This window comes from Nycticebus coucang, chromosome 15, assembly GCF_027406575.1.
Source record: "Nycticebus coucang isolate mNycCou1 chromosome 15, mNycCou1.pri, whole genome shotgun sequence".
NCBI lineage: Eukaryota > Metazoa > Chordata > Mammalia > Primates > Lorisidae > Nycticebus > Nycticebus coucang.
In genome coordinates, this window is record NC_069794.1 from 40,899,906 (window position 1) to 40,926,196 (window position 26,291).

The window sequence follows — 26,291 nt, forward strand, 5'->3', positions numbered from 1 at the left end:
AAAATAAAAGGTAGTGCATAATTTTTATGATATCTAGCCCCACAGATAAGCATTCATAGCCAGCCATGGACAGCAGTGGGACACCCCTAGTTGCTTTCTTCTGCAAGTTGTTACAGAAATTTAAAGAAATAATAACTTATAGAATTTAGCCAATTTTATGGGGCTAGTGCATTCTTGATTCAAAATCAGTAAGGAAATTACAAGGAAAGAAAATTATAGATTTATTTCTTTTACAATGATACGTGAAAAAATCCTACAAACAATTTTGCTTCTGAAAAACATCATTTACAAAATTATGAATTTTCATACCCATATATTATAAAAGGTTTTTTAAAAGCTGAAAATTAAAAGAGTCTTCCTGATTTAGGAAAGCTTATATACTAAATACATTCAGGAAATATTATACTGAAGGGAGAAATTTCAGTTGCATTCCTTTTAATATGGAGAAAAACACAAATTTTGCTCTGTTATATAGCTACTACCTAGCACTGCACTGGAGGTTCTAAAGGAGGTTGGAAGAAAAGGGAAAGAAAATGAGTTGTGGAGAATGAAGAGAAATAGGGCAAAATAACATTAATGTCAGATGATATAATCACGTACCTAAATGAAAAAAAAAATAGCAGAATCAACAGAACCAGTAAAATAATTCACCAACTGTGCCAGACAATGGGTCTATGAAACTTTTAATTAAAAGTTCTGATGGAAAAATGCAACAAGGGTAGTATACACAGTGCCAACAAATGTAAACCATATAGGAATCAACCAAGAATAAATAAAGCAATTTTAGGGAAAACTTTAAAGTTTGAAGAGAGGACACAGCAATCCTGAATAGATGGATAGATATTTTATACTTTTGGATCATGAAATACATGAAAGATATTTTAATTCTTCCTAAAAAAATAAAAGTCAGCACACTTTTCATCAGAATTACATATGAATTATTTTAAAAACATAACAAAATTACCTGAAACTTGAAAGTTTAAAACTTTACTTCTTAAAGAATAACACTATAATAATAATTAAATGAAAAGGAAATAATTTGCCTTATTGGTTATACGGGCATATTTAGAATCATAGTATTAAAAAAGATGATTGTATTGGCCCAAGAACAGGCAAATAAAAATAATAATAAAAATATCATATCAACATATGTTCAGGACTAAAATTAATGATGGGCTTGGCACCATAATTCAGGGGGGTAAGTCAGCATGGCTAGTAGTGAATTAGGCAATATGTGGAGAGAATAAAATTTGATTCTTATTCAAAGGGATTAAAATCCTAAATACGAAAGAAAAAAAAATCTTTAAAATGATAGAAGAAAACACAGGGGAATGCTCTGTGACCAATGGGTAGACCAAGATTTCCTGAATCAGTTTCTAAAAGTATAATACATAAGGCAGTATAGAAATAAATGCATTGATTTTTTTTTTTGTTCTGCCTTGTGTTCTTATTGACATTGAATGTTTTTATGTTTTATATTTGTGGTTTAAATTAGATCCTGTGACTCTTTCAGGCTTGTTCTGAGTTCAGTCTCTGACTATTTTGCTGCCATGTTTACGAGTGATGTTTGTGAAGCCAAACAAGATGAGATCAAGATGGAAGGCATAGACCCCAATGCCCTCTGGGACCTCGTCCAGTTTGCATATACAGGTACTGTAAAAAAGTCATAGCATTTAGGTCTTGTGAATTGTAGTTCATTTCTTTTGAGTAGAGGATAAAGCTTAAAATCTTATATTTTATAATTTTTTTAAATTAAAGACTATTTAAGGCCAGGTGTGGTGGCTCATGCATGTAATCACAGCAACCTGGGAGTCTGAGTCAGGTGGATTGTTTGATCTCAGGAGTTCAAGACCAGCCTGAGAAAGAAAGAGGGGACCCCATCTCTAGAAATAGCTGGACATTGTGGTAGATACCTATAGTCCCAGCTACTTAGGAAGCTAAGGCAAAAGGAGCAAAAAAAGTAGTTTCTGTGAGCTATGATGCCACAGCACATGGCACTCTACCAAAGGTGACAAAGTGAGACTCTGTCTCAAGAAAGAAAAGGGAAATGCAGGTAATCTGTGCTTGCTAACTGGTTTTATTAAAGGAAATGTAAACTTTCTCATATCTTTGTGACAAGGGTAGATTTGCAACTTTAAGCAATGTGACCACCAAAATTAGGCTTCAGCTACCCCATAGACACTGAGAGATAGAGGAGCTGTCTCCCTTGTTGTTCATATTTCAAAGATAAGTTTCTCAAGTCTTTGAGAAAAATATTACGGGGTTATACAAGTGGCAAGAGGTTTTTAAAAAGACTCATGTTTCAAAGGGGTAGAGAAAGAAAGGAAGGAAGGAAGGAAGGAAGGCTACATTTGTCAGTAAAATCACAAATGTATGACTGCATACATATTCACCACTTTCTTCCACAGGAGATTTAAAAGGATCTATACAAATAAATAAATTAATAGTTAATGGAAAATCTTGGGAGAGGAATAGGATATTTGAATTTATGTCCAACTTGTATTGAAAAGAGATCCTAATTATCTTTCCTTTTGGAAATGATATGTTCAAATAACTCTTTTCCTTGTGATGTGTTGTTTTAATGTTAAAACTTTTTAAAAATATTTAATGTGGACTACATAAATTTAGTTGAAACAATAAAGATATTTAGAGTTGTGAGAATATCTTTGAAGCTTTTTTAAATCAAATGTGTTGACATTTTTATTGTTTTTTACACCTTATTATATTTAATTCATACAAATAATTTTTTCCTTTTAGCAAACATTTGTTGAAAATTCTCAATGTACAAGTATTGGATACCTAGAGAATAAATTAATAAATAAGTCATTTATTTGCCCTCCAGAAGCTCACATATCAAGTGATGAGTTAGATGAGGGAATAACTATTATACACATGTAATGCCAAATGTTAAAACAGCATTATCAAGCTTTACATTCATTTATAACTTCTAAGCAACAGGAGAAAAGGAAATAATAAAATCTTGAAGGAGGAGTGAAGGCAAATAGAATGGATTGATGGTTGGTTGGTTTCATGTAATATTTTTCAGAAATGGCATGTAGTTCATTTTCCCTGAGTTCTTTTTTTTGTCTGTTTGTTTGTTTTTTTTGGCCAGGGTTGGGTTTGAACCTGCCACCTCCAACATACGGGGACAGTGCCCTACCCATTGAGCCACAGGCGCCACCCCTTCCCTGAGTTTTTAATCCCAATACAAGTTGAGGAGAGAAAGGCAGGGTAGGCCATGTTTCTCAAAGCAGCAGGATCCTAGTTTAAGAAACTGTATTTTTGCAGTATTTCTTTTAACAGGGAATGAGAGATGGTATTGTGAAGATTAGCCATTGGACTATTGTGAGGATCAGCCAAAAGGCTTAGGGACTATTGGGAATCTGTCCTCTTTAAGGATTTGGCTGTCATGGCAAGGAGTGCCTGACATTAATGTAACACTCAGTATACAAAAGTTCTTGGAAAAGAAAAGTGCCCACCCTCTGGATTCTGAATTTCAAAACATCAATGTGTCAGAATACTTAGACATTTTCTGGTTTTAACCATTTTTATTAATATTTTGAAAAAGTAAAAAATGCCCTGGACAAAGTTAAACATGTAAGCAAGATTATATTCAAGGCTATATTACAATAGCGGAGAAAACCCGGAACTCAGTCTGAACTTAAGTCTGCTGAAACATGGATGCTAGTACATGGTGCGGGGGGAAGGGATGGGGAAGGGGAGATAGGGAAGGTGGGAGGGAGGTGTGGGGCCACGGTGTATGACATACCTCTAGGGGATGGGACACTATTAATAGAGGAACTTCATCCAGCAAACACAAGCAGTATAACCTGGCTCATTGTACCCTCAAGGATTTCCCAACATTTAAAAAAATGTAAAATAAAATAAAATAAAATGTAGAATTTCTATTAAAAAATACAAATAAATAAATGAATACTGGAGTGAAAAGGGAAATGTAGGTAATCTGTGTTTGCTAATTGGTTTTATTAAAGGAAATGCAAACTTTCTCATATCTTTGTGACTAGGGTAGATTTGCAACTTTAAGCAATGTGACCACCAAAATTAGGCTTTGGCTACCTACCCCATAGACACTGAGAGATAGACGAGCTGTCTCCCTTGATGTTCATCTTTGATAAGGTTCTCAAGTCTTTGAGAAAAATATTATAGGGTTATATAACTGGCAAGAGGTTTTTAAAAAGACATATCTCAAAGGGGTAGAGAAAAAACTTACAATTCTATGTTTTCTAAAGTGATGAATGCTCCAGAAAAGAGAGGTCAGCCTGGAGTCAGGAAGAAGGCTTTGTAAGATTCAGTCAAATTAAAGGGAATATTAAGGCCATTCTGGTCAATTTCCATTTACATGCAAGTTGACATGATGATATAAAGGAGCGTCTGCCTATGAGCCAAGAAGTAGCAAACACAGTCACATTCACGTTCCAGGAATGTGACAAATCCTGAACCTAACATTTTAGGGATCCTTCCAGCAACAAAAGGACATAGATCTAACACTTCCAGTCTCCATGGTCTGGCAGCCTTACGTTTCCTGTGTGCAAAACTAGGTCAAAAGACACTCGACATTCTGCTGCACCAAGTTGGAAGGTGTTTCAAAACTCCCTGCTGCAATAATGACCCAGATTTGGCTCTGCTTTGTAGAGGACAGACTGGAGACAAAGCTCCTTTCTGCTATCACCACCACTTTGGCCTTTGCTCCAACACACGTATTTCCCTGGGTGGTTAATAAATTTTCAATTGTGAGTTAACAGAAATGGGTTAGAAAAGCAAATATCTTGTGTGGTGTTATTGGAAGAATTATAGGTGTTCCATAAAACAATGTATTTCTTTATTTTGCTATATAAAATGTAGCAAATTGTAACAATAGGAGAGATCAAGTGAGCAATTGTACAGGCAGGGAAGAATAGGAGGTATTCAATATGTTTGTCCAGTGAGCCAGCTAACGATCTCTAAGACTTTTCTTTAAAGAAAAATAAAAATAAATGCATCCCAGAAGAGAGAAAAACATGAATAAGCAGAAATATTTGTAAAAGGGAAGCCATTTGAAAAAAAATTAATTTTAATGTTTGAGAGGCTTTGGAGAAACTAAGAAGGATCAAGTTATGTCAAGACTTGAAAGTTAACTATTAGCTATAGAAACAATGTGTTTAATGGAGATGGAGAAGAGTGATTTCAAATGACTTACTTAAACAGAATTTCTCATGAATTCTGAAGAATCTGTGAGATTTGAAAGAACCATAGTAGCTAATTTATTTCATTGACATAGAAATTAAGGTAAAGAATAAATAAGTTAAGCAGCTGGCAATGAATGCTTGACTTAGGTAAGCTTCAATAATTGTTTAATCATTTTTTTATTTGAGGCTTGGTACCTGTAGCTCAGTGAGTAGAGCATCAGCCACATACACGGAGGCTGGAGGGTTCCAGCCCAGCCCGGGCCTACTAAACAACAATGGTAACTCCAACCAAAAAATAGGCAGGCCTTGCAACAGGTGCCTGTAGTCCCAGCTACTCAGGAGGCTGAGGCAAGAGAATCATGTAAGCTCAAGAATTTGAGGTTGCTGTGAGCAGTGATGCCATGACACTCTATGAAGGATGACATAGGGAGACTCCATCTCAATTAAAAAAACAAACAAAAAAACACATTTATTTATTTGAAGAGAGAGCAATTTTCTTTTAAAGAATTTTATATAGTAAAAATTTGCTCATATTAAGACCTAGAAAACACTCTCCTTATTTACCTGTCTTTATGCATAGTCCAGCAAATTTGTGTAGAGTAAAAAAGAGATCAGGGGCTTCAGAGAGTTTCAGTGAGTTCAAGACCACCTTGAGCAAAAAAATAGAAAGTATTAGCCTAGTGTCTTGGTATATTTGTAATCACAGCTACTCAAGAGGCTGAGGAAGGAGGATCACTTGAACCTGAGTCGGAGGTTGTTGTGTGCTGTAGTGATGTCATTGGGACAACAGAGTGAAGAATTTGTTTCTCCTTCCAAACACACACACACACACACAGAAAGACAGATCATATTGCCTTCTTGCACTCTTGGTGAGAAAATAAAATAGTTCAACCACTATGGACAACATTAAGGCAGTTCCTCAAAAAACTAAAAACAGGGCTACCATATGACCCAGAAATTTCCCTGCTAGGTATAGCTCCAAAACCATCTGTATAGAAATCAAGTAGAAAAAAATACCTGCACTCCCATATTTATTGCAGTACAATTCATACTAACCAAGTGTCTCTCAGTGGATGAGTGGATAAAGAAAATGTGATCCACATACACTATGGGATATTATTTGGCCACAAAAAAATCATGAAATCCTGACATTTGCAACAACCTGGATAAACTGCTGGGGAATGTTAAGTGAAATAAACCAAGCACAGAAAGACAAATCTTGTATGTTCTCATGGATACGTGAGGCCTAAATATTAAAATAACTAACCTCATAGAGCTGAGAATTACCATGATGCTTCCAGAGCCTAGGAAGGGTTGCAGGGGGCAGGAGGGATTATAAAGTGGGGACAGTTAAAGAGTGCAAAAATATAGTTAGATAGAATGAATGATATTTGATAGTAAAACCAAGTGACTGTAGTCAACAATAAGTTATGGTAAACTTTAACTAAAAGAATGGAATTTAAATGTTCCTAACACAGAAATGATAAAATCTTGAAGAGATGGATACTTCATTGTTTGTTACATATCATGTGCCTATATTAAACATGATTACTGATTTCTTGATTATTATACATTGTGTGCCTTGTGATATTAAAACATCACAAGTACCCTATAAATACATGCAACTTTTACCCACTCATTATAATTACAAACATTTAAAAAATACTTCTCAACTTTTTATGGATTAATCTGGACATAGTCCTATCTAGCTACAGGAGTGTACTGAAGGCACATCACTTTCACATCATCAAAAAGTCAAAATATTGAAAATAAAATCATCATTAATTCCATAGCCATCTGTATGAAAATTTATGGATACAAATTCAATTAGCATAAACCTTTAAACAAATTTAATGCAGAGAATTATTAGAACAGGGCATAGTGAAAAATCTCTTTGAGGTTTTTTTTTTAAAGCAAGAAAAACTATGTATCACTGCCCACTTAATGGCATATTCTGGGTTATGTAGTGCCAAATAGACTTGAGCTTGGTAAACATTAACCCGCATGTTTTAGAACCTCTGTTCTATAGTTTTAATCATCCAGAAATGAGAACTATGATATTTTTTGTTTGATCTTCAATAAAGCCTTTGTTTGGTATAAGGAAATAAACAGTCATCCTCAGAAACATAAGTCAGAAAAAAATATTAATAAGACTTTACAGTTTCATGTAACTACTTTCAAATCACTTAGAAAGTCGGAGATGTATAGAACTTGAACATTATAATTTTACAGGTAAACATTTTTCTATGCTGAACATATGCAAAGCGGAAGTACAAAATATTTTTTAAGAATTACTTCTTTCATATTTCAAGTAGGCATTGATAAAATCCTCTTGAGATAAATCACAAATGTATTTATCTGTTTTGAATTAATATGAGGACACGTATACACATACACACATATGTATACACACATGTGTATATATGCTTAAAGGCTCTAAATTTCTTAATGCATCCTAATCATTGAACAATATTTTCCCTACCATATTGCTGGCCTTTTGAATATCAGGTATAACAACTTTTAAGTGGAGTGACTCATAACAATCTTTCTCTCAAAATAGTTTGGGTAGCTTAAACTAACTCTCAACTTGCTATACAGTCATTTGGTGCAGGTTTCATTCATAGTTCCTCCCAAAATAATGCTAGTTCCTTTCAAGTAGCAATAGTGCCTTTCAATTCTCTGCATTAGTGCCTAATGGTCCTTGTCTTGTGAATGCACTGAATTACTCTCAAGTATTACTATATGCCTGCTATACACTATGTCTTATGATAGGCTCTAAAAAACAATATGCTGAATTACAAACATCTCTTACTTTTAAGAGACTCTTAAATTTAGCTCCTAAAATAACTATGTCTTAGGCTGGGTGGCTCACTGCTGTTAATCCTAGCACTCTGGAGGACCTAGGCAGGTGGATCATCTAAGCTCAGGAATTCATGACCAGCCTGAGCAAGACTGAGATTCACATTGCTACTAAAAATAGAAAAACCTAGCTGGGCATTGTGGCGGGCACCTGTAGTCCCAGCTTGCCTGGAGGGTGAGGCAAGGGGATCACTTGAGCCCAAGAGTTTGAGGTTGCCCTGAGCTATGATGGTACAGCACTCTAACCAGGATGACAGAGTGAAATTCTATCTCAATAAATAAATAGATGAATAAATAAATAGTTAAAAAAAACCTATGTTAAAAAGAAACTATGTTCTATTATGTTCTTTTTGTATAAACATACGTTTTGACATACACAGCCTAGTATTTCTTCATTGGAACATAATAAATGTTTGAGCTACTATATTGATTTTGAATAGTGTGCACACACATTAGAATTTCAATTGTGTCCAAAAATTGATGATCACATTGTGAAAAGATAAGAAAGAATATAACGTATTTGAAAAGGCTTTACTAAGGTTCATTATATTTTAAAGTTGCTTTACGTCTGATAAAAATTTCCTCCTGGGTTATCTCTTACATAGTCCCCACTATCATGACATGCTTGAAAATATACTGTGTCCATTTATGTGTAAGAAAATAGAGTTTTAACAAATACAGGAGATGGAATTGCAGAGTTATTAACAAACTGTCAGGTTCTGTAGAGAACTGATAAGCACAAGATTTAAATAAAGGAAGTTGTCTGTCTAGTAGTGGTATTAAGAAGAGGGTAGAAAATTAAACTGCCAAATGGCAAACCTTTAATCATACTGGAGTTAACTTCCTTGGAAAAAGAGTTTGTGTGCCACTGAAGTTAATTAAAGTCTTCATACATACTAAGAAATGTTAAGATAGCTTCCACTTACTGCCAAACATTAGAATGAAATAAATACACATGCCCTAGGGCTGAGATGTTTAGTGTTTTGCTTTAATATTAAGAAGTATATCTCAATATTTTTAGCCTGGACTTTGCTATCAAACCCTGATCAGAATTTTTTTTTAATTAAAAGTAAATTATTGTTTCATTTCTATTACTGGTTTAATTCAAGTTGCGTGAATTATGCAAGCATATTAACAGAACATTAGTTTAAAACTTCAGGCTATTGCAAAATGGAAAATTATATTTTCAATTCAAGAAATTGAACTTTCAAAAACTAGATTTATATATTATTACTTTTTAGTTTAAAATATTAGTTAAAACAATTTTCATACAACATGGAAATAATCTTCAAATTCAGGAATAAAATATAAAAATAATCAAAATAAAATTAATAAAATCAGTAGTGTATTGCCCCCATATCCCTACCATTCCATAACATTAGCAAGAAAGTTAGTGTTTGTCTGTTTGTGCATGTTTGTGTAAAACTATCTTACTCTCAAAATAATTAAATGCTATCTTACAAAACTAATTTGTGGAAAATTATTGTATCAAAACGGATAATAAAAATGATCTATATGTTATGAATATAGAGATATTTGTTATTGTTACTGAATAGTATCTTTTAGCTTTATGCTATGAGATTTTATAGACTGTAAATGAAATAGCTGTGTGAATCTTGATATTTATGAACTTGTAGTAAGTGTATATTGAATATACATATTGAAGTATTTATCTACTTCAATATAATTTTCATACTACAATATAATTCTCAATTATTTTCTGGGTTTCTAAGTAAGGAAAAATCTTGTGGGTCTCAGAACCAATTTTGCTTCCCTAAAATGTCTGTTTGGATTTTATCTTGTTGCTCTCTGTCTTATAATGTTTACATTTTCTTACACATTGGTTTTGAGAAGCTGGGGACTGAATCAGATTTCACTACACCAGATGTTCAAAGTACATGCGATGTATTCTGCATTCATCATTTGCTTGACTGTATTTTCTCAGAAGTATTTCACCTTACTCTAATTCTTAAATGGTTATACACTTTATTGTTTTGTTTGTGAGGTAGTATAACATAGTGTGTAGAATTGAACACCAGAAATCTTTAATTTACTTTCCTTTTCACCGGAATTGATATTCCACTAAAATTCATTGTGATGAAATCAGACCAGGGCTCATTTTGATTGCTGGACATTTATTATAATTGGTATGTACCTTTTCCTTGTTTCTCACTAAATACTGTGACTAGCTCTTGGGCTCCTCCTTTTTACAGTTTTAGCTCTTGGTCAAATATTTAGCTTTATGAAGACTTAAAGTTCTTCGACTAGAAGAAAAGGAAAATAATAGTCTTTAAGTGAGTTGATTGTTTAAGGAGTCAAAGAACTTATAAATTAGGATGGCTTAGCATAAGGTTCATCACAGAGTAAGCCCTCAATTGCAATGATTGCAATAGCATGTATTTTCATAAGTTACTTCAAATCCTTTGCCTAACCCCTTATAAAAATGAATATGAAAACTGAGAATTAGGGAAAAAAATATCACTTTGATAATCAAATATTTATTAATTTTGAGTCCAATTTGTTACACCTTTCAAAACCACAATAGAATTTTTAATGTGTATTCAAGAATACATATTCATGTAGAAGGGTAATTTAAAAAAAAAACACCGTCTTTGCAATTTTGCTATTTTATATATTTGAGTTATGTTCTTATGAATTATGTTCGTTAATTATACCATGTTTTATCTTAATTGACCCTTACAAGAACATTCTGAGATGATTAGATAGTCAATATTCTATTGCCAGAGAAATAAATGGTATCTTAACTCATAGGCCAACAAAATTGCAGGGATATGAGACCACGACCTAATTTTCCCATTGACATTTGACCGTCTTTTCCACTAAATTTGCAGCGATTCATAATTTGTCTGCTTTCTATGAAAGGCAATGCTGCTTATATATACTTAAGTCCTTGCTACGTTGAGTGAAAATCCTAACCTTCCATTAACTTAGTACTGGATGCCATAAAATATGATTTTTTCTTACAATTAAATTATGAGTAACCTGAGGAAAGTACGTAGATGATACTCAAATGTAGACTTGTTCATAGGACCATTTAAAGTGTCATAATCAGCCTGGGACATTCATAGTTTCATAACTTTATAATTGTAAGTCTAATTTTATTTTATTATATTTATTTGAGTAAGAAGAATTATTAAGAAATTACACATTTAACATTTTCATATGAATTTAAGCTATACCTCACAATATTCAACTTTATCTTATAATAGAAGAACTGAAGCACCAACCTCATAAATGTTTCTAAATAACACGTATCTTTGAAAATGCTGTTTACTTGAGTTTTGACTATTGATATTTTCCATTTAAAATTTTGTGGAAGGCTGCCTTGGTGGCTCACGTCTGCAATTCATAAGTTTTGGCAGGCAAAGATGGGAAGACTGCTTGAGCTCAGAAGTTTAAGAGCAACTTGGGCAATGTGGTGAGACTTTATATCTACAAAACAGAAAAATTAGCTGGGTGTGGTGGCACATGCCTATAGTTCCAAACACTCAAGAAGGTGAGACAGGATTGCTTGAGCCCAAGAGTTTGGGGTTTCAGTGGACAATGATGACACCACTGCACTCTATCCTGGGTAACAGAACAAGACACTGTCTTAATGTTTTGATAGAGCCAAGACTACTTGATACTATTCACAGAGGATAAGAGGGGAAAACAACTAAAACAAGCAAACAAAACCAAGCAAAACATCCTCATCATTGCACCCTCAAGCCTATGGGGTGAAGTCCAGAGGAAACCAGGTTTATACTTCCATGGGTTCTCTTTCAGTGATTCCCACAAGACACACTTGGAAATGTTGCCAAACAAGGAACCTCATTAGAGATTTGGTGCCCAGAGTTTGTACTAGGTGCTGATCACACATTTAGTTTCTGTCTAACACATACCAAAATTAAAGATTGCCCAGAAGGAAAAGTGATGTTCAGCATAAATCATACTGTTTGTACAGTTTAGGCACAGTGAGCCATTCCTGTCAGTTAATGGGAAAAGCGCTCTTCAAATCTAAATTCTCAGACATTAGCTAAGGGCAAACCTTATAAACCCACCTTCTAAGATTAGCAGTTCACGCCTTCTGTCCTAATTCATTTTTGCACAAGTTTTATTGAGACAATAGTTAATTAAATAGAAGAAACTAACTCTCCTAAATTACAATAAGATAAAATCTATAAAAGGAAGACCAGGGGCATTTATCCTTTTTATTTAGACTTTCACGAGATCTATGATAAGAATCATCAACCATGTACACTGAACAATTTATATATAATTCTTCTGTTGCTTTTAAATCATGATAATATTATGCATATATAAACAAATGTGATAGTTATGTTATGAATAAGAACAAATTCTAATGCATTTATATTCTTTTCTATTTTAACTTCCTTTTTATAACAAGATATAAATTTTACAAATCACCTAATATTGATATAAAAATATAGGTTTCAGGCTTGGTGCCCGTAGCACAAGGGGATGTATTTCAAAGATACAGTTATGGTGTCAGCCACATGCACTGAGGCCGGAGGCTTTGAACTCAGGCCAGGCTAAATAACGATGACAACTGAAACAACAACAACAACAACAAAATAGCCAGGTGTTGTGGCAGATGCCTGTAGTTCCAGCTACTTGGGAGGTTGAGGCAAGAGAATCGCTTACGGCCAAGAGATTGAGGTTGCTGTGAGCTATAATGCCACTGAACTCTACCGAGGGTGACAAAGTAAAACTCTGTCTAAAAAAAAAAAAAAAAAAAAATATATATATATATATATATGTTTCACTAACCCATAAAATGCTATTCTCTGATGCTTACTATAGTATTCAACAAATTTAAAAATATATATTAATAATTTGTTCTGATATGAATTATTCAAGTCAGTATGAATCCTTCAATTGCTGATGACGATGTTATTAAACAAAATTACTATATAATAATATTATTGATAATGTGAAATATAAATACCTCAAAGATTTTTATTGCTAGAGGAAAATAGACCCCTCTAATGAACCTGACCACTATGATCTTCCTTTTTCTACTACTGTATTTGATAACATTTGAACAGCAGGATCCATCTGGGTTATCTAAATTCTTAAAATTTAAATAACTATTTTGGTTTTTATTATTGAAGTGTCTCTCTTTTATATCAAAACCATAGAGTGGGTATCTAGTTTAATTGTTTATTTGGAAATTAATATATAATAAGTATCTTAATATTACTCTATTCATGGACCCGTTCAATTGTGACTCTATTATTTTTTGTTTAGCAAATCACTTGCTATGCCTAGGAGCATGACTCTAGATTACTCTGCTGTTTTAATTTTTTTTGTGAAATATAAAATAAAATAATCTTTATCTATGAAATATGTTAAGTTATAAGTGAAAGGTCATGTTTGAAAGCAAAAGTATTTGTCACCCAACAAATTTCTAGTCAATTATAAAGGAATATGTTTCTTTAAAATGAAGAAATATGTAGATACTGCCTTCAACAAGATGCCAAACATAACACTATCAACAATAGGACACATTAATATCATGAGCTTCCTGGTTAGAGATTGAGAAAAGTACAGATCAACTATATAGTGTCCCTGCCTAAAAGATCTCACCTAAATCTAATCAAATCACAGAATTTAGTCCAAAATGAGAAATTTTGATAAATAACTCATTTGATTTTTTTTCACCAATACTAATCCTGTTCTTGATTAAAAGAAACCAAAGTAACTTACCAAGTAAATTTAATGTGTGATCCTTGATTAGAGACTGACATTAAAAAACATTATTAAAAAATAATAATAATTAGGGTGGCACCTGTGGCACAAAGGGGTAGGGCACCAGCCCCATATGCCAGAGGTGGTGGATTCAAACCCAGCCCCAGCCAAAAAGTGTAAAAAAAAAAATACTAATAATAATTAAAAGACATGAAGCAAACTCTGTTAATGTTTGGAGAGATGTACATTATAGCAAATGCTGTGGAATCAATTTTTTGTGTGTAATAATTATATTACGACTGTGTTGGTGAATGCTTTTGTTCTTAGCTAATACATGCTGAAGCTTTAGGTGTGAAATACGATGGCCGAAAGTGGTTCTCAAATAATTTAGCAGCTGCAACATAAACACACATACATGCACTTGTTGAAGCTAGATCAAAGATATATGGCTATTTTTTGCATAGGAAATTAGAAGTGCAGAGTGCTTAAAATAATTGCAGGCCTTTATTGCATTATATATGTCTTGGTACATTTTGGTTTAGATAATGTCTAGCAAAATCATGTTTTGCATAGTATTGTGGCACATCTTATTTCATGTTTCTAAAGGACTTTCACAATTCTCTTCGCTGCTTTAGGCTGCTTGGAATTAAAGGAAGACACCATTGAGAACCTTCTTGCTGCAGCGTGCCTTCTTCAGCTTCCCCAGGTAGTAGAAGTGTGCTGCCACTTCCTCATGAAGCTTTTGCATCCATCTAACTGTTTAGGAATCCGCGCATTTGCAGATGCTCAAGGATGCATTGAACTAATGAAGGTGGCCCACAGCTACACAATGGTAAGGAAATTTAATATTTTAGCAATAGAGACACACACCATATTGTCAGAGGTAAAGATAATTACTGTGATGACTTTGAACATTTTTTTATGTTTAAAATGAGTTTTGTCTGTGTGGCACATTTTTTATACTAGGGAGTACCATATGCTGTATTGTATTTTACTATTTCAAGGTACCAAGACACTATATAATGGTCTTTATTGCTGTTTTCTGGATTCTGACTACTTGGGATTTTGAGAGATATTTAAACCACATTTTTAAATTGTTACCAGGCTATCTATCTTGCTATAGCCACTTCCACAGCTGCCCTTATGAAATATTTTCTTAACAGTTTTCCTTCAATCTCTTCATCATAGCATATTGTATTTGCTATAGCCAGACCAGTAAAATTTATGGAGAAAAATATTATAGTTCTAATGTATTTTTATAGTATACAATAATGTATAATGAGTATTGTATTCCTGGGAACTCCTATACTAAGGAAATACATTTAAATATATATAAAACAGCTTAGCTACATTTTTGTAAATTAGACGTTCCAAACTATCGTCTCAATGAAAAAGTTTACATTGAATGAATATCCATCTGTAAATATTCTTATAATAAAGCCTTATATACACACAAACATATACACACAAGTATGTATATTATTTCCATCTGTATTTATTTCATACATGTCTGTATTTTTAACTGCTTTATAGAGATTTCAAAATTCCTTTGAACTATAAATTTTAGATGTGTGAACTTTAGAGTGTGTTTTTTAAAATTATTTTTATTATAGAATAGAGTAACCGATTACAAGTCTCATACCCATCATATTACATAACCTAGAATTAATCATTCTAAAAGCACTTAGTACAGTTCCAGCATGGAGGCTCCATATAAATTCCAACCAGTTTTGCTAATATTATTATTATTGTTGTTGATTTGAGTATTGTACTGTTTGAATATCATTATTGAAACAACTAATTGTAAACTTTATAGAACTTTTTTTCTTTTCAACTCATGAAGAATTTATATGAGATGAATATTATTAAGTTTTATGGTTGCTATGTATTTCAAAAGTCATATTTTGAGATGCTACACTTTTATAAATTACTAATGAAAGTCAACCACTTAACAGTATTCTAATTGTTATTTTGAGACAGAGTTTCAATATAATTTTTATTTTCTTTCTTAATTATTTAAGCAGATTAATACATTAAATTAAAAATGTAGAAATAAAAAGTGGATACATGGTTTTGTAATTGTATTTCCAAATCCTTCTTAAGAAATATTGGATGACAGACATGACACTACTTTTGAAATTATATGAACCATATAAAATCAATGTAAACAAATCATTCATCAAGCAAAATATCAAAGTCCAATCGCTGTCATTTAATTAGGCACATTTCATTACATTCAGGAGTTCCTGGCTTAGCTAAGCCAAAGAACAATATGCCTCCATATCCAGAGGGATAATGGTTCCTTCTGGTCTAGTTTGAAATTATTAATTTAGTAATAAAAATGTTTTCCTCACAGCTGCTTTGGCTGTTCCACAATTTATCACACAAAATAACAAAATTTCTTTCTTTACAGACTTTAATAAAGTATACTTTATAGAAAAATGTATTCATAACAGAAATATAAAATAGTTCAAGGACATTTTTATTCCAAATGACCCTATATTAATTTATTTCTCAGACTGTCAATAGCTTATGTGTTGTGTCATTATAGTTTAAAATAATTTTGGAAATGTGAAGCTCCAGAATTCTATAGACGTTCATGGTCACTAGCTTAGAGAAGAAAAATGATTGACCGGTTATTTTCCTAGATCTCTATTTTTCCTCCACTCTAATAATTTACAATGCATCTGATATTGTGACTTCCCATGACATATTCCCCTTGATCTTTGTATAATCAGGCGTATGCCCTAATCTAAACTAGGCAATCTGTGCTTTGAAAGCAAACATATTGTACTATGATCTTTTTCCTACTTAACTGTCTTAGTCGCAAATCATTCCAGTTTTCCCACTATATCTAGGATGGAATTAACTTCTCTTTTTACTGTAATTATGTGTTTGGTTGTTTATTACAGAAGGGACACTTTTTCAAAGAAATCAATTGCTTGCTGAAACTCTTTAGATGTGAATTTGATTTTAATGTCCAGATCGTAACTTTATAGTTCTTTGCTATCTATATGGTTTTCTATGTTTAATCTGGAAATGTTATTATTTATTTGGCATCAGTTATCAGTTTTGTGTGAATGATTCCAAAATCTATTCAGGGAAGGTGACCTGTCTTGGCAGTGATTCATATGCAAAATACTGGAAAATTTTGATTGTAAGCTAATATTAGACATAAGTGTGGAACTAATTCTAAAGCATCAGTGTAAAGTTTTGGCTGCATGAACGTTAAGATAGCACAAAAATCATTGAAGGAAATAGTCTCATTGTACCTTACTAGATTTATTATGAAACCTGTGCTTAACTCTGAATTTCATACTTTAAAACAGTTGAGAATGGCAAGAATCGAAAACCTTTTATAATCATATCATGTGAAGAAAAGTTGAAACAAATGGTTACCTGTGGATGAATACAATCAGGGAATGAAAATAGGTATCTATTTATGTATTTGGTAAAATAGAATTGTTCTTAAAACAGCGCTATTTAAATTTTTTCATTCTCTCTTTTTGTATTTTAGTAATGCAGTTCCCTGTCCAAATAAGTATATAAAAGCATAATTTTAGAATTGATTTGCTTAGTAAAGATGGATGCGATTCATGAGAGGCTTCTTCTCTCCTCTACTCTTTCCTTCTCTGCTCAGTTGTCTATTTCCACTGATTATCAATTATCACTTCAGTCCAAAGTCAGCTCTACCTTCTGGAGGAAAGCCCCATTTTTAATCAATTCTTTCTCCAGATGGTCTGAGTTAGTATTTGCCAATTCATGCAAGATATGGAAAGAGAAAGAGAAGAATCAGCCATTAATGTCTACAGGCAAGTGCAGGCAGATACACAGGCAAAAGGAAAAGAGAAATAACTTTCAAGCAATTCCTTGAAACTATTTACTCCACTGAAGCAGTTGCTGGGGGCCAACTGGATGTTCTTAAGCAATGCAATATCTTTGCATACTTTTCTTGAGAACAATGCATGTAGAAGCGAAGATGGAGAGCATTAGATTCCAATTCCCTTTCCACAATCTTCCAAACTCAGATCACAGAGTCGTTCATTTTCAGCAGTATCTTCAGTATGCAGATATTGAAAGTTCAGCGGCAGGTTCAAAAGCTGTATTCCAGTATGCACAGTTGTGCACACTTAGCTTCCATAGCACTGTGCAGGTAGTTTCCTTAAAAATTAAATAGAACTGGGTCAGCACCCGTAGCACAGTGGTTATGGTGCCAGCCACATACACCGAGTCTGGAGGGTTCGAACCAGGCCCAGGTCAGCCAAACAACAATGATCACAACTGCAACAAAAAACAGCCAGGCTTGTGGCAGGTGCCGTAGTCCCAGCTACTTGAGAGGGTGAGACAAGGGAATCACTTAGGCCCAGCAGTTTGAAGTTGCTGTGAACTGTGATGCTACAGCACTCTACTGAGGGTGACATAGTGAAACCCTGTCTCCAAAAAAAAAAGTTAAATGGAATTGATCTCACTTCTCCTAAACAGTTACTTTGTGGGCCATGTACTCAACACTTTACTCAGATATCAAATTCTAAACAAACTGTCACTTTGAAATTTAAGTGTATTCAGTCCAAAGAAATATCTCTAAACTTCTTATGGAATTCTCTCCATCATTTGAAATATTAATATTCCATTCCTTAGGTCTATGTAATTTCATAAACATTATTATACAATTTTTTTTTATTCTTTGTGACTCGTCTTCATAAATATACTGCAAATTCCATTATGATAGAGAATGAATAATTTTTGCTGAATTATTTTATCCTGACAAAGTTGTCAAATACATTATAAAATATTCATCAATTCCCATTTTTGGAGGAGTATTCTTTTAGAATTATGAATTTCAGCAGTCTTGAATTCACTCATTCAACAAAGCTACTTATTACTTACCTCTGAGATTCTTCCCAGTAACATTTTCTGCCATTTTTTCCCTGCTCACAGAGTTTTAGTTACACTGACTTTCTTTCTGTTTTTTGACTACATCACACATAATACCACTGGAGGACCTTTGCGCCTGGTCTTTCTTCCTTTTGCTGGAAATACGCTTCTACTAAAAACTGACAGCTCTTTTCCTCTGTCTCGTTCAGAACTCTGCTCAATTGTCACTTGCACAGAGATTTCTTCCATGAATATTCTATATAAAGTGACACTCTCAAAACTTCTCCTTACACTTGTTTATCGTTTGCAGTACTCATTACTCCCTGGTTTTATGTTATCTGTATACTTTTTGTTATTGTTAATATAGTAGCTTCTTATCTTTTTTTTTTAACTTTTGTAACCTAAATGCTAGATAAATGAATGTAATTGCTGAATGAATAAGTGAAGTGACTGTTGACTACTAGGTACCAGTAGTCAGGGTGCTCCCATTAGGTGACACAGGAAATTCAATGGTGAACAAAGTAGACGGGATATTGCTGTTAGAGTCAAGGTTAATATGTTGAATGACAATAAATTATCACTATAAATGATAATTACATATTCCTGAATATATGTGTGTATATAATATATATAATGCTACAAAAAAATCATAAGATGCTAAAAGAGAGTTAAACAGAAAAAATATCCTGAAGTAAGTGATGTCTAAGTGAATTGTAAAGGATGAAGTAAAATTAGACAGGTACAGAGTTGTCAAAGGAATATTGATGACAGGTAAAGTGGATATACTAGTGATCTGAGGTGGGAAAGAGCTTGTTCTGCTTAGGGAAATTCAAATGAGATGAGGTGAATGGTGAAGAAAAGAAGTAAGTTAGGAGGCTGGAGAGTTCAGCAGAATCAAATTTTGCAGGTTAAATAGACTTTGTTACAGATTTGGGTTTTCATCTTGAGTATAATGGTACACTGCTGAGTATTTTAATCAAATAATGACAAAAATATAATTTTAAGACAGTCACCGGACTGGTATGAGAAGAATGCAAGAGGAGGGATGAAGAATAGAGTGCTTCGCTGTAGGCCCACGTGCATACACGCAACTCCCCCTGCACTCACACACACACAGGCCGAGAAAGAAAAAGAGAAAGTGAATTCACTCTCCTTTCTGCCATTGTGTTTGGTCTATAAACAGCAGTCCACTGAGTTTGAGGCTGACCACTAATGGTACTGATGACACCACAAGTAAAATTTTTAATATGTATTAGGAATTGTCCTGGGTGTTAAACATATTTACTGAATTTGTTCCTTTCAGAATTCCTGCAAAGCATGTATTAGTTATTTCCATTCTAAAAATGATAAAACTCTGGTTCAGAGATGCTAAATAACTTTTTCAGGATTAATAGATAGAGCACACTAGAATGGGTATTAAACCCAGTACTGCCTTCCTACCAATTTCATGCCTTTTTACGTGCTAATAAGTACACAACGATTATATTTTTCCCATAATACTAAGTCAGATTCTTGATATCTAAAATATAAAGCATGGATTGCTTCAGAAAAATGGATATTACAAAACTAAAACGGAGATGAGAACAAAGAAGCCCCTGAAGAATCTCAATTCTGTTTTTTAGTTTTAGTTTTGTTTTTTCTTCATCATTTTCCTCTTCATTCCATCCTTATTTTCTGCCGAGTGCTACCTGCCTGACTTACAACATTTCATTAGTTTTGGGGAGAAAGCACAGACAGTGGCAACAGGACTAATTAGAAGCCACCCTGTTCACGAGAGCTTGAGAGGTGGCAAACAGTTACCTGTAGCCTAAAGCATTTCAAAGGGTCAGTGTTAGAGAAGCCGCCCTTACAGAGTCCGGTAGCAGTAGAAATTATAGACATCCTTCACTTGCCCTTCAGAGCCACTAGAATGACGCCTGCAAAAACAACAAATTTTAATAACACGGTTACTGTTCATGGCTTTGAAACACCTGACATTTCTCATGGTTTCTAGCTAGCAGGATGCTTTTTATCTTTGCCAAAATATCTCTTCTACTAAGCCATAAACTAGGTAGTTTTGGAAGAACACATACAATTTAACTTCAAATATCCTTTTCTAATTTGAAAAAAATGAAGGTCATTTCTTCCATATATTTCTAAAGATTACCATTGAGACATTAGTGCTAAAATTAAGTTTAGTGTCTTATTACTTTAGGTGACTCAATCCCGTGTCTTCTATACATTCATGATCTTAGTGACAAGTCTCAGTTATATAGAAGTGACAAAGTGAAAATTATCAAAATTTCATTCTCAGAATATCATTGTACACTGATAAAAAAATAAAAGATGAGGGCAAGTATAAGGAGCAATGTGGAGGACAGCTGCCATTGATCTTGAGCAGAAAGGAACTCACCCTGTTCCTTTGTTTATTGTTTTCCTTTTCCCCCTTTCCTTCTCTCCATATCAGATAGACTGTTCTTTTTTCTTTTTACTATCAGAATCAAATTAACACATCTATTGCTACTCAGTCTATACTTTACACCTTCAGGACTTCTGGACTACTTTTTCCAGGCAGTTTTCATTTAGGCTTTAAATCAGAGTCATTGGTAAAGTCCTTGTCCTCACTTTCACTTTTTAAAAATGTTATTTCTTCGACATAGCTCTTTATAAAATGCAAAGATGTAGCATTCAGTTGTTAAAATCACACACACATACACACACACCCAATGCCAAAAAATCTATTAAAGATGAGTTAGGTCCAGCAAATTAAAATATTTTTAAGAGTTGCCATGTTTCAAGTTGATGTGGCAACAATATAACTTAACATAACATTAATATTTAAAAATATTCTAAAAACATACATTTAAATTTACAACTAGTCCCTAAGTGCTTACAGATTTCAGTCTTTTAATCTTTAGCATTCTCTTCTATGGAAAGTAATAATTGTTACATTATTCAAATGGTTTCAAGGGGTCTTCCTTTGAGGCGTCAGAGGAAGAAAGGCAGAGACATTTTGCTTACAAGGTCTTTTCATTTTACAAAGCACAGTCTTCAACAAATGAAATCAATAATTTGCTTTTATTCATATAAGAAGCAAATCATTAATTTTATGCACATGAAGATTGCACTTTATTATAACAATTTACACATTATGAACTGATATAGAATATTTGTATTTTCTGATGAGGTGATGAATGACAATTTCATTTTATGCTTCACTTTTTAGATTTTTCTTACAATATCATTTCTCTATTAAGGACTCTACTTGTGTTTAAGATCTTTAACAGTAATTTTTTTTTTTTAAAGAGGAATAAAAGGTAAAGGGATTGATTATGTTACAAAAGAAACACGATAAATCAATCTGCCTGAAAGGGAAACCAGTCTGCCCTTTGTTACAGGGACTTAGTAGAAATCAGGCATCTGCACTATTAAAGAAGGATTTCAGAAATGTATTTGTAAAGTCTTTTAAAACCCAAGGAAAAAGAAACTTCTAATAGAATATTAGACATTTACCCTAAAACCCAAATTATTCTAAATATGTTAAAGTTATGCATAAAGCTAGACTAATACATGAGGTAACATACTGATCTGTCTTATTCACAGTATTCCAAATCCTTAGTATAGCCCTATGTCATTGTAGTCACACAATAACTAATATTTGAAATAAAGAATAAATGCATAAGTACTCTGATATAACAATAATTTGGAATATACTATACATTTTTTAGTAATTTTAAACAAAATACTATAAATATCAAAAAGTTGAGATGAAATATTTTACCTTCATTCTTCAATAATTAAAATTTTATTTTGTGCCTAATTTTATTTTACATATTTCCTCATTAAAATTTAATAATAAGTACATTCTTGTGGTACGCCACCTATAATGTTTAGAATTCATTAACAATTTTATTATTTCAAATATGTTTAATAAGTAACATAATATTTCATTTTCTATGTGTGTACATTTTTCAAGTTAAAATAAGTGTCAGTGGATTTCATATTCAAGGCCTATGTTTAATATTTTTGTATATTTAAAATATAATAAGAGTTATACTTACTTAAATTTAGATTTTCTTAAAGGCTTACAGTGATATCAGGGAATAAATGTAAAACCTGGTGGCCCAAAAAAGAGGGTATATGCAAATCATATAAAGTCATACGTTGTAATTAAAAGTTACTGAGTAAGAGTCAGCAGAAATGGGTAAAAGTGTAGAATGAGATTCAGAGCAAGATCCAAGTAAATTAAAGAAATAGCAAACTTTATGTCATGGAATTATTTCCATATGCTGACATAAATATTAAATATTTTTAAGTTAAGACATGTTTACTTCAGCAACATGAAAAAGAAATTTAAATTCCATTAAAGTTGTATTACTTGCAAACAGAAAAATAGCTAATTTATTTGAAAATAATAAAGAATAAATAATTTTTAAGAAAATGGATTATTTCATCAATACTATATCTAAGTACATTTACTTAAAACTGAATAAAAAGGCCAGTTATTATGCTTTTTTAAGCATTTGTTAAGAAAACTTGCCTTTTAATTGAACCTAAAATTAACAGAACATGAAAACATTTCCAAATATATGGACAGAGATGGAAATTAGTTTTTAATCAGTTATATTTTAAAGGAGAATAAATGACTTAGTGATTTATAAAGTAGTATTTCTATTTTTTACTTCTGATATGTCGATAAGAATAAATAACAATAACTAAGTGATGAGGTGATAGGTAGGAGATACTTGTGCAAATATTACAGATTTTACAGTTGAAATAGAAGGAATTTTATTGTTAAAATGTTGTGACTGATCAAAACATATATACTTAAATGTACATTTATAATAGACATCTGTATCAGCAAAAGATGCACTATCAGATAAAAAGGTTATATTTTTAAGTAGCTAACTCTGTAAAAACAGTGGTTAACATTATTTTTAAAATTCACACTTTCCACAGATCCTATATGATATACTTATATTATTATTATCATTATTCTATTGACTTTTACATTTTAAGTTTTTATCAATTTGATACCAAACTAGAAAAAGCATAAACTATAAAAACTAGTATAATATCTCCATTAGTTAAGTTTCCATGTCATATATACTTACAGATAACCCTTAATAATTCTGACCCTTCGGATGAATATAAATTATATTTTTGTAATTCTTTAGAAAAACTTTAGAGAAGCATGGCATTAAATATTGAAAATCTCAAGTATTCTCAAAGATTGATTTTTTAAGTGGCCAATGAAGTGCATTGAAAAGACTTTAGTGATTTGTAATGGTTTAGTTGTCAGTAGACTAAAATATGACTATACACAGAAAAGAATATTGTTTTATTAGAGTATTTAGAATAAAAATGGACAGTTTGATGAACTCATCCAAAATCCATCAAAGTAAATGGATACTCTTGGTTATGTGGTGTTTGTTTTCTTTTTTTACTTTTTCATGTCATAACGTGTTCTGAGGATTATTATTTCAAGAAGGCAAAATTATGAGTGATATATTCCAACTTACTAAAAAATAAAACAGTAATAACCACAACATGAGCTAAACAATGTTAGTGTACCTATTCTATGTATTCTTTAGTGCCTGATAAATAGAGATGTGAATCAATGATGCTGAAGGTTCCAGTGAAAATATTAAGAATTTTCTTTCAAATGGATCAACAAATGAAAAACTTATTATAAATTTTGACTTGGTTGATCAGGAAAACAGAGGCCAACCATAAACCCTTCATTCAATAATATGCCTCAATATCAAATGACATTAGTATAATGGATTATTTTGCTGAGCAAAGGAAAAAAAACCTGAATATGTGTAGTTGGTAATTAAATAAAATATTGCGACCTAGAATTTTATTCATAACATCTTAAAATTTATGACATTCCTAGAGTTCAATTTTAAAACAATTTATGTTATGATAGACTACCAAAAAGTTTAAAAACGGTGAAAGTGGTCAACATCATGGCATACATACTATGGAAGTGATTTCGATAGACACGTAGACTAACTGAGGCAATTTCTTAAATTTTTCTTTAAACTATGGGTCAAAATCTAGGCTGCATTCTTTTATTTGTTAATTTTGTCCTGAATATGTTTCCATCTTTCTGTTTTAATTTAGGCCAATAGTCTTATTTTTGTACCTAATTTGTTTTAAAATCTTCCATTATCTTCCTGATCACTGAAGGCATTTGAGATTTTAACACCTACTCCGAATATAAAATCAAATTGTGGCAAATCTTGAAATTGAGAAGTACAAGTTTTCCAACTTTGTTCTTATTCAGGATGCTTTGGCTATTTTCTTATTCTAGATGTTATCAATATTTTTGGTCACTTGTATTTTCATGTGAAATTCAGGATTTGCTTGTCAATTTCTATGTATAAACCAGTTGATATTTTGATAGGGACAGCATTGAATCTACAGATAATTTGGGGAGCAATTTTATTTTAACAAGGTTAAATCTTATCATATATTGACAAGAGATATTTTATAAGGGAATAGAAGTTCTTGGTTTCTAGATACACCAGAGCTTTTTACTTGGACTGTTAAAAATGGCAATTAGTTTAGCAATAAAAACTAATTTTAAAAATTATAATATTTATCATGCCTTTTTCATTCCATATAATCAATAAATTCATAACTTGAGCTATGTACTCTTCCTCAATTTCCCCTCAGATGCACTTCTAACTGGTTAGGTGTGGGCAGTGTGCTAACCTTGGAATAAGGAGGTCAGTTCTACATCACAGAAAACACATGGTCTGGGAAGTTTGAAGGTATTTCCTCACATCAGACCAAAAAGCTACAATTATTGAGGTTATTTTAATAATTAAAAAAGAAATGTTCATTTATATAATATTTACAATTCGTAAAATATTATGTAGGTTAAAAGAGGAGGAATTTATTCTCCAGACTCACTTGAAAGGAGCTGTGCTATGTGAGTGCACGGATATTACACTTGACAACTTTTAGACCCCTGAGTATTCTCCATACTTCTTTCCAAAAGAGACGTATTATCTTGCACTCCCACCAGGAGTGCAGAAGCATTCCCTTTTCTCCACATCCACGCCAACATCTGTAGTTTTGGGATTTTGTTATGTGAGCCACTCTTACTGGAGTTAGATGATATCTCAAAGTGGTTTTCATTTGCCTTTCTCTGATGATTAAAGTTGATGAGCATTTTTTCATGTGTCAGTAGGCCATGCACCTATCTTTAGAGAAGTTTCTGTTCAAGTCCCTTGCCCACAATGAAATGGGATTACTTGTTCTTCTTTTATTAATAAGTTTGAGTTCTCTGAGAGGAGGGAGGAGGTCAGATTAAGGGAGGGTGAATGGTGGGATCACACCTATGGTGCATAATGCAAAGGTACTTGTCAGATTTATTAAGTATAGAGTATAAATGTCTAAACACAGTAATTAAGTAAACAAGATGTTTATATTAACGAGTGTGATGTAAACGCTCTTAATTTTATATGAAATCAGCACATTGTGCTCCATACACGCATTAGTGTATACATGATCTATGCATTTGTGATTTGATAAAAAAATGATTGCTGAAATAAATTTGTAAAGTTAAAGACAAAACTGGTTAACATCATGGAAGGCAATAAAACTTTGAACGTTAGAGTTTATTTTTTTCACAAGGCAGACATCATTTGCAACTGTCAATATTCT

The 26,291-nt window shown here is 32.6% G+C and overlaps 1 protein-coding gene across 1 annotated transcript in view; it reads left to right on the forward strand.

The window, feature by feature from the left end:
- The window catches only part of KLHL1 (kelch like family member 1), a 326,246-nt gene that overhangs the window by 107,050 nt on the left and 192,905 nt on the right, over window positions 1-26,291 (forward strand). The window contains exons 3-4 of the mRNA XM_053563984.1: window positions 1,514-1,650; window positions 14,393-14,589. Of these exons, the coding sequence (XP_053419959.1) occupies window positions 1,514-1,650; window positions 14,393-14,589 (334 nt within the window). The remainder of the gene's footprint in view (window positions 1-1,513; window positions 1,651-14,392; window positions 14,590-26,291) is intronic.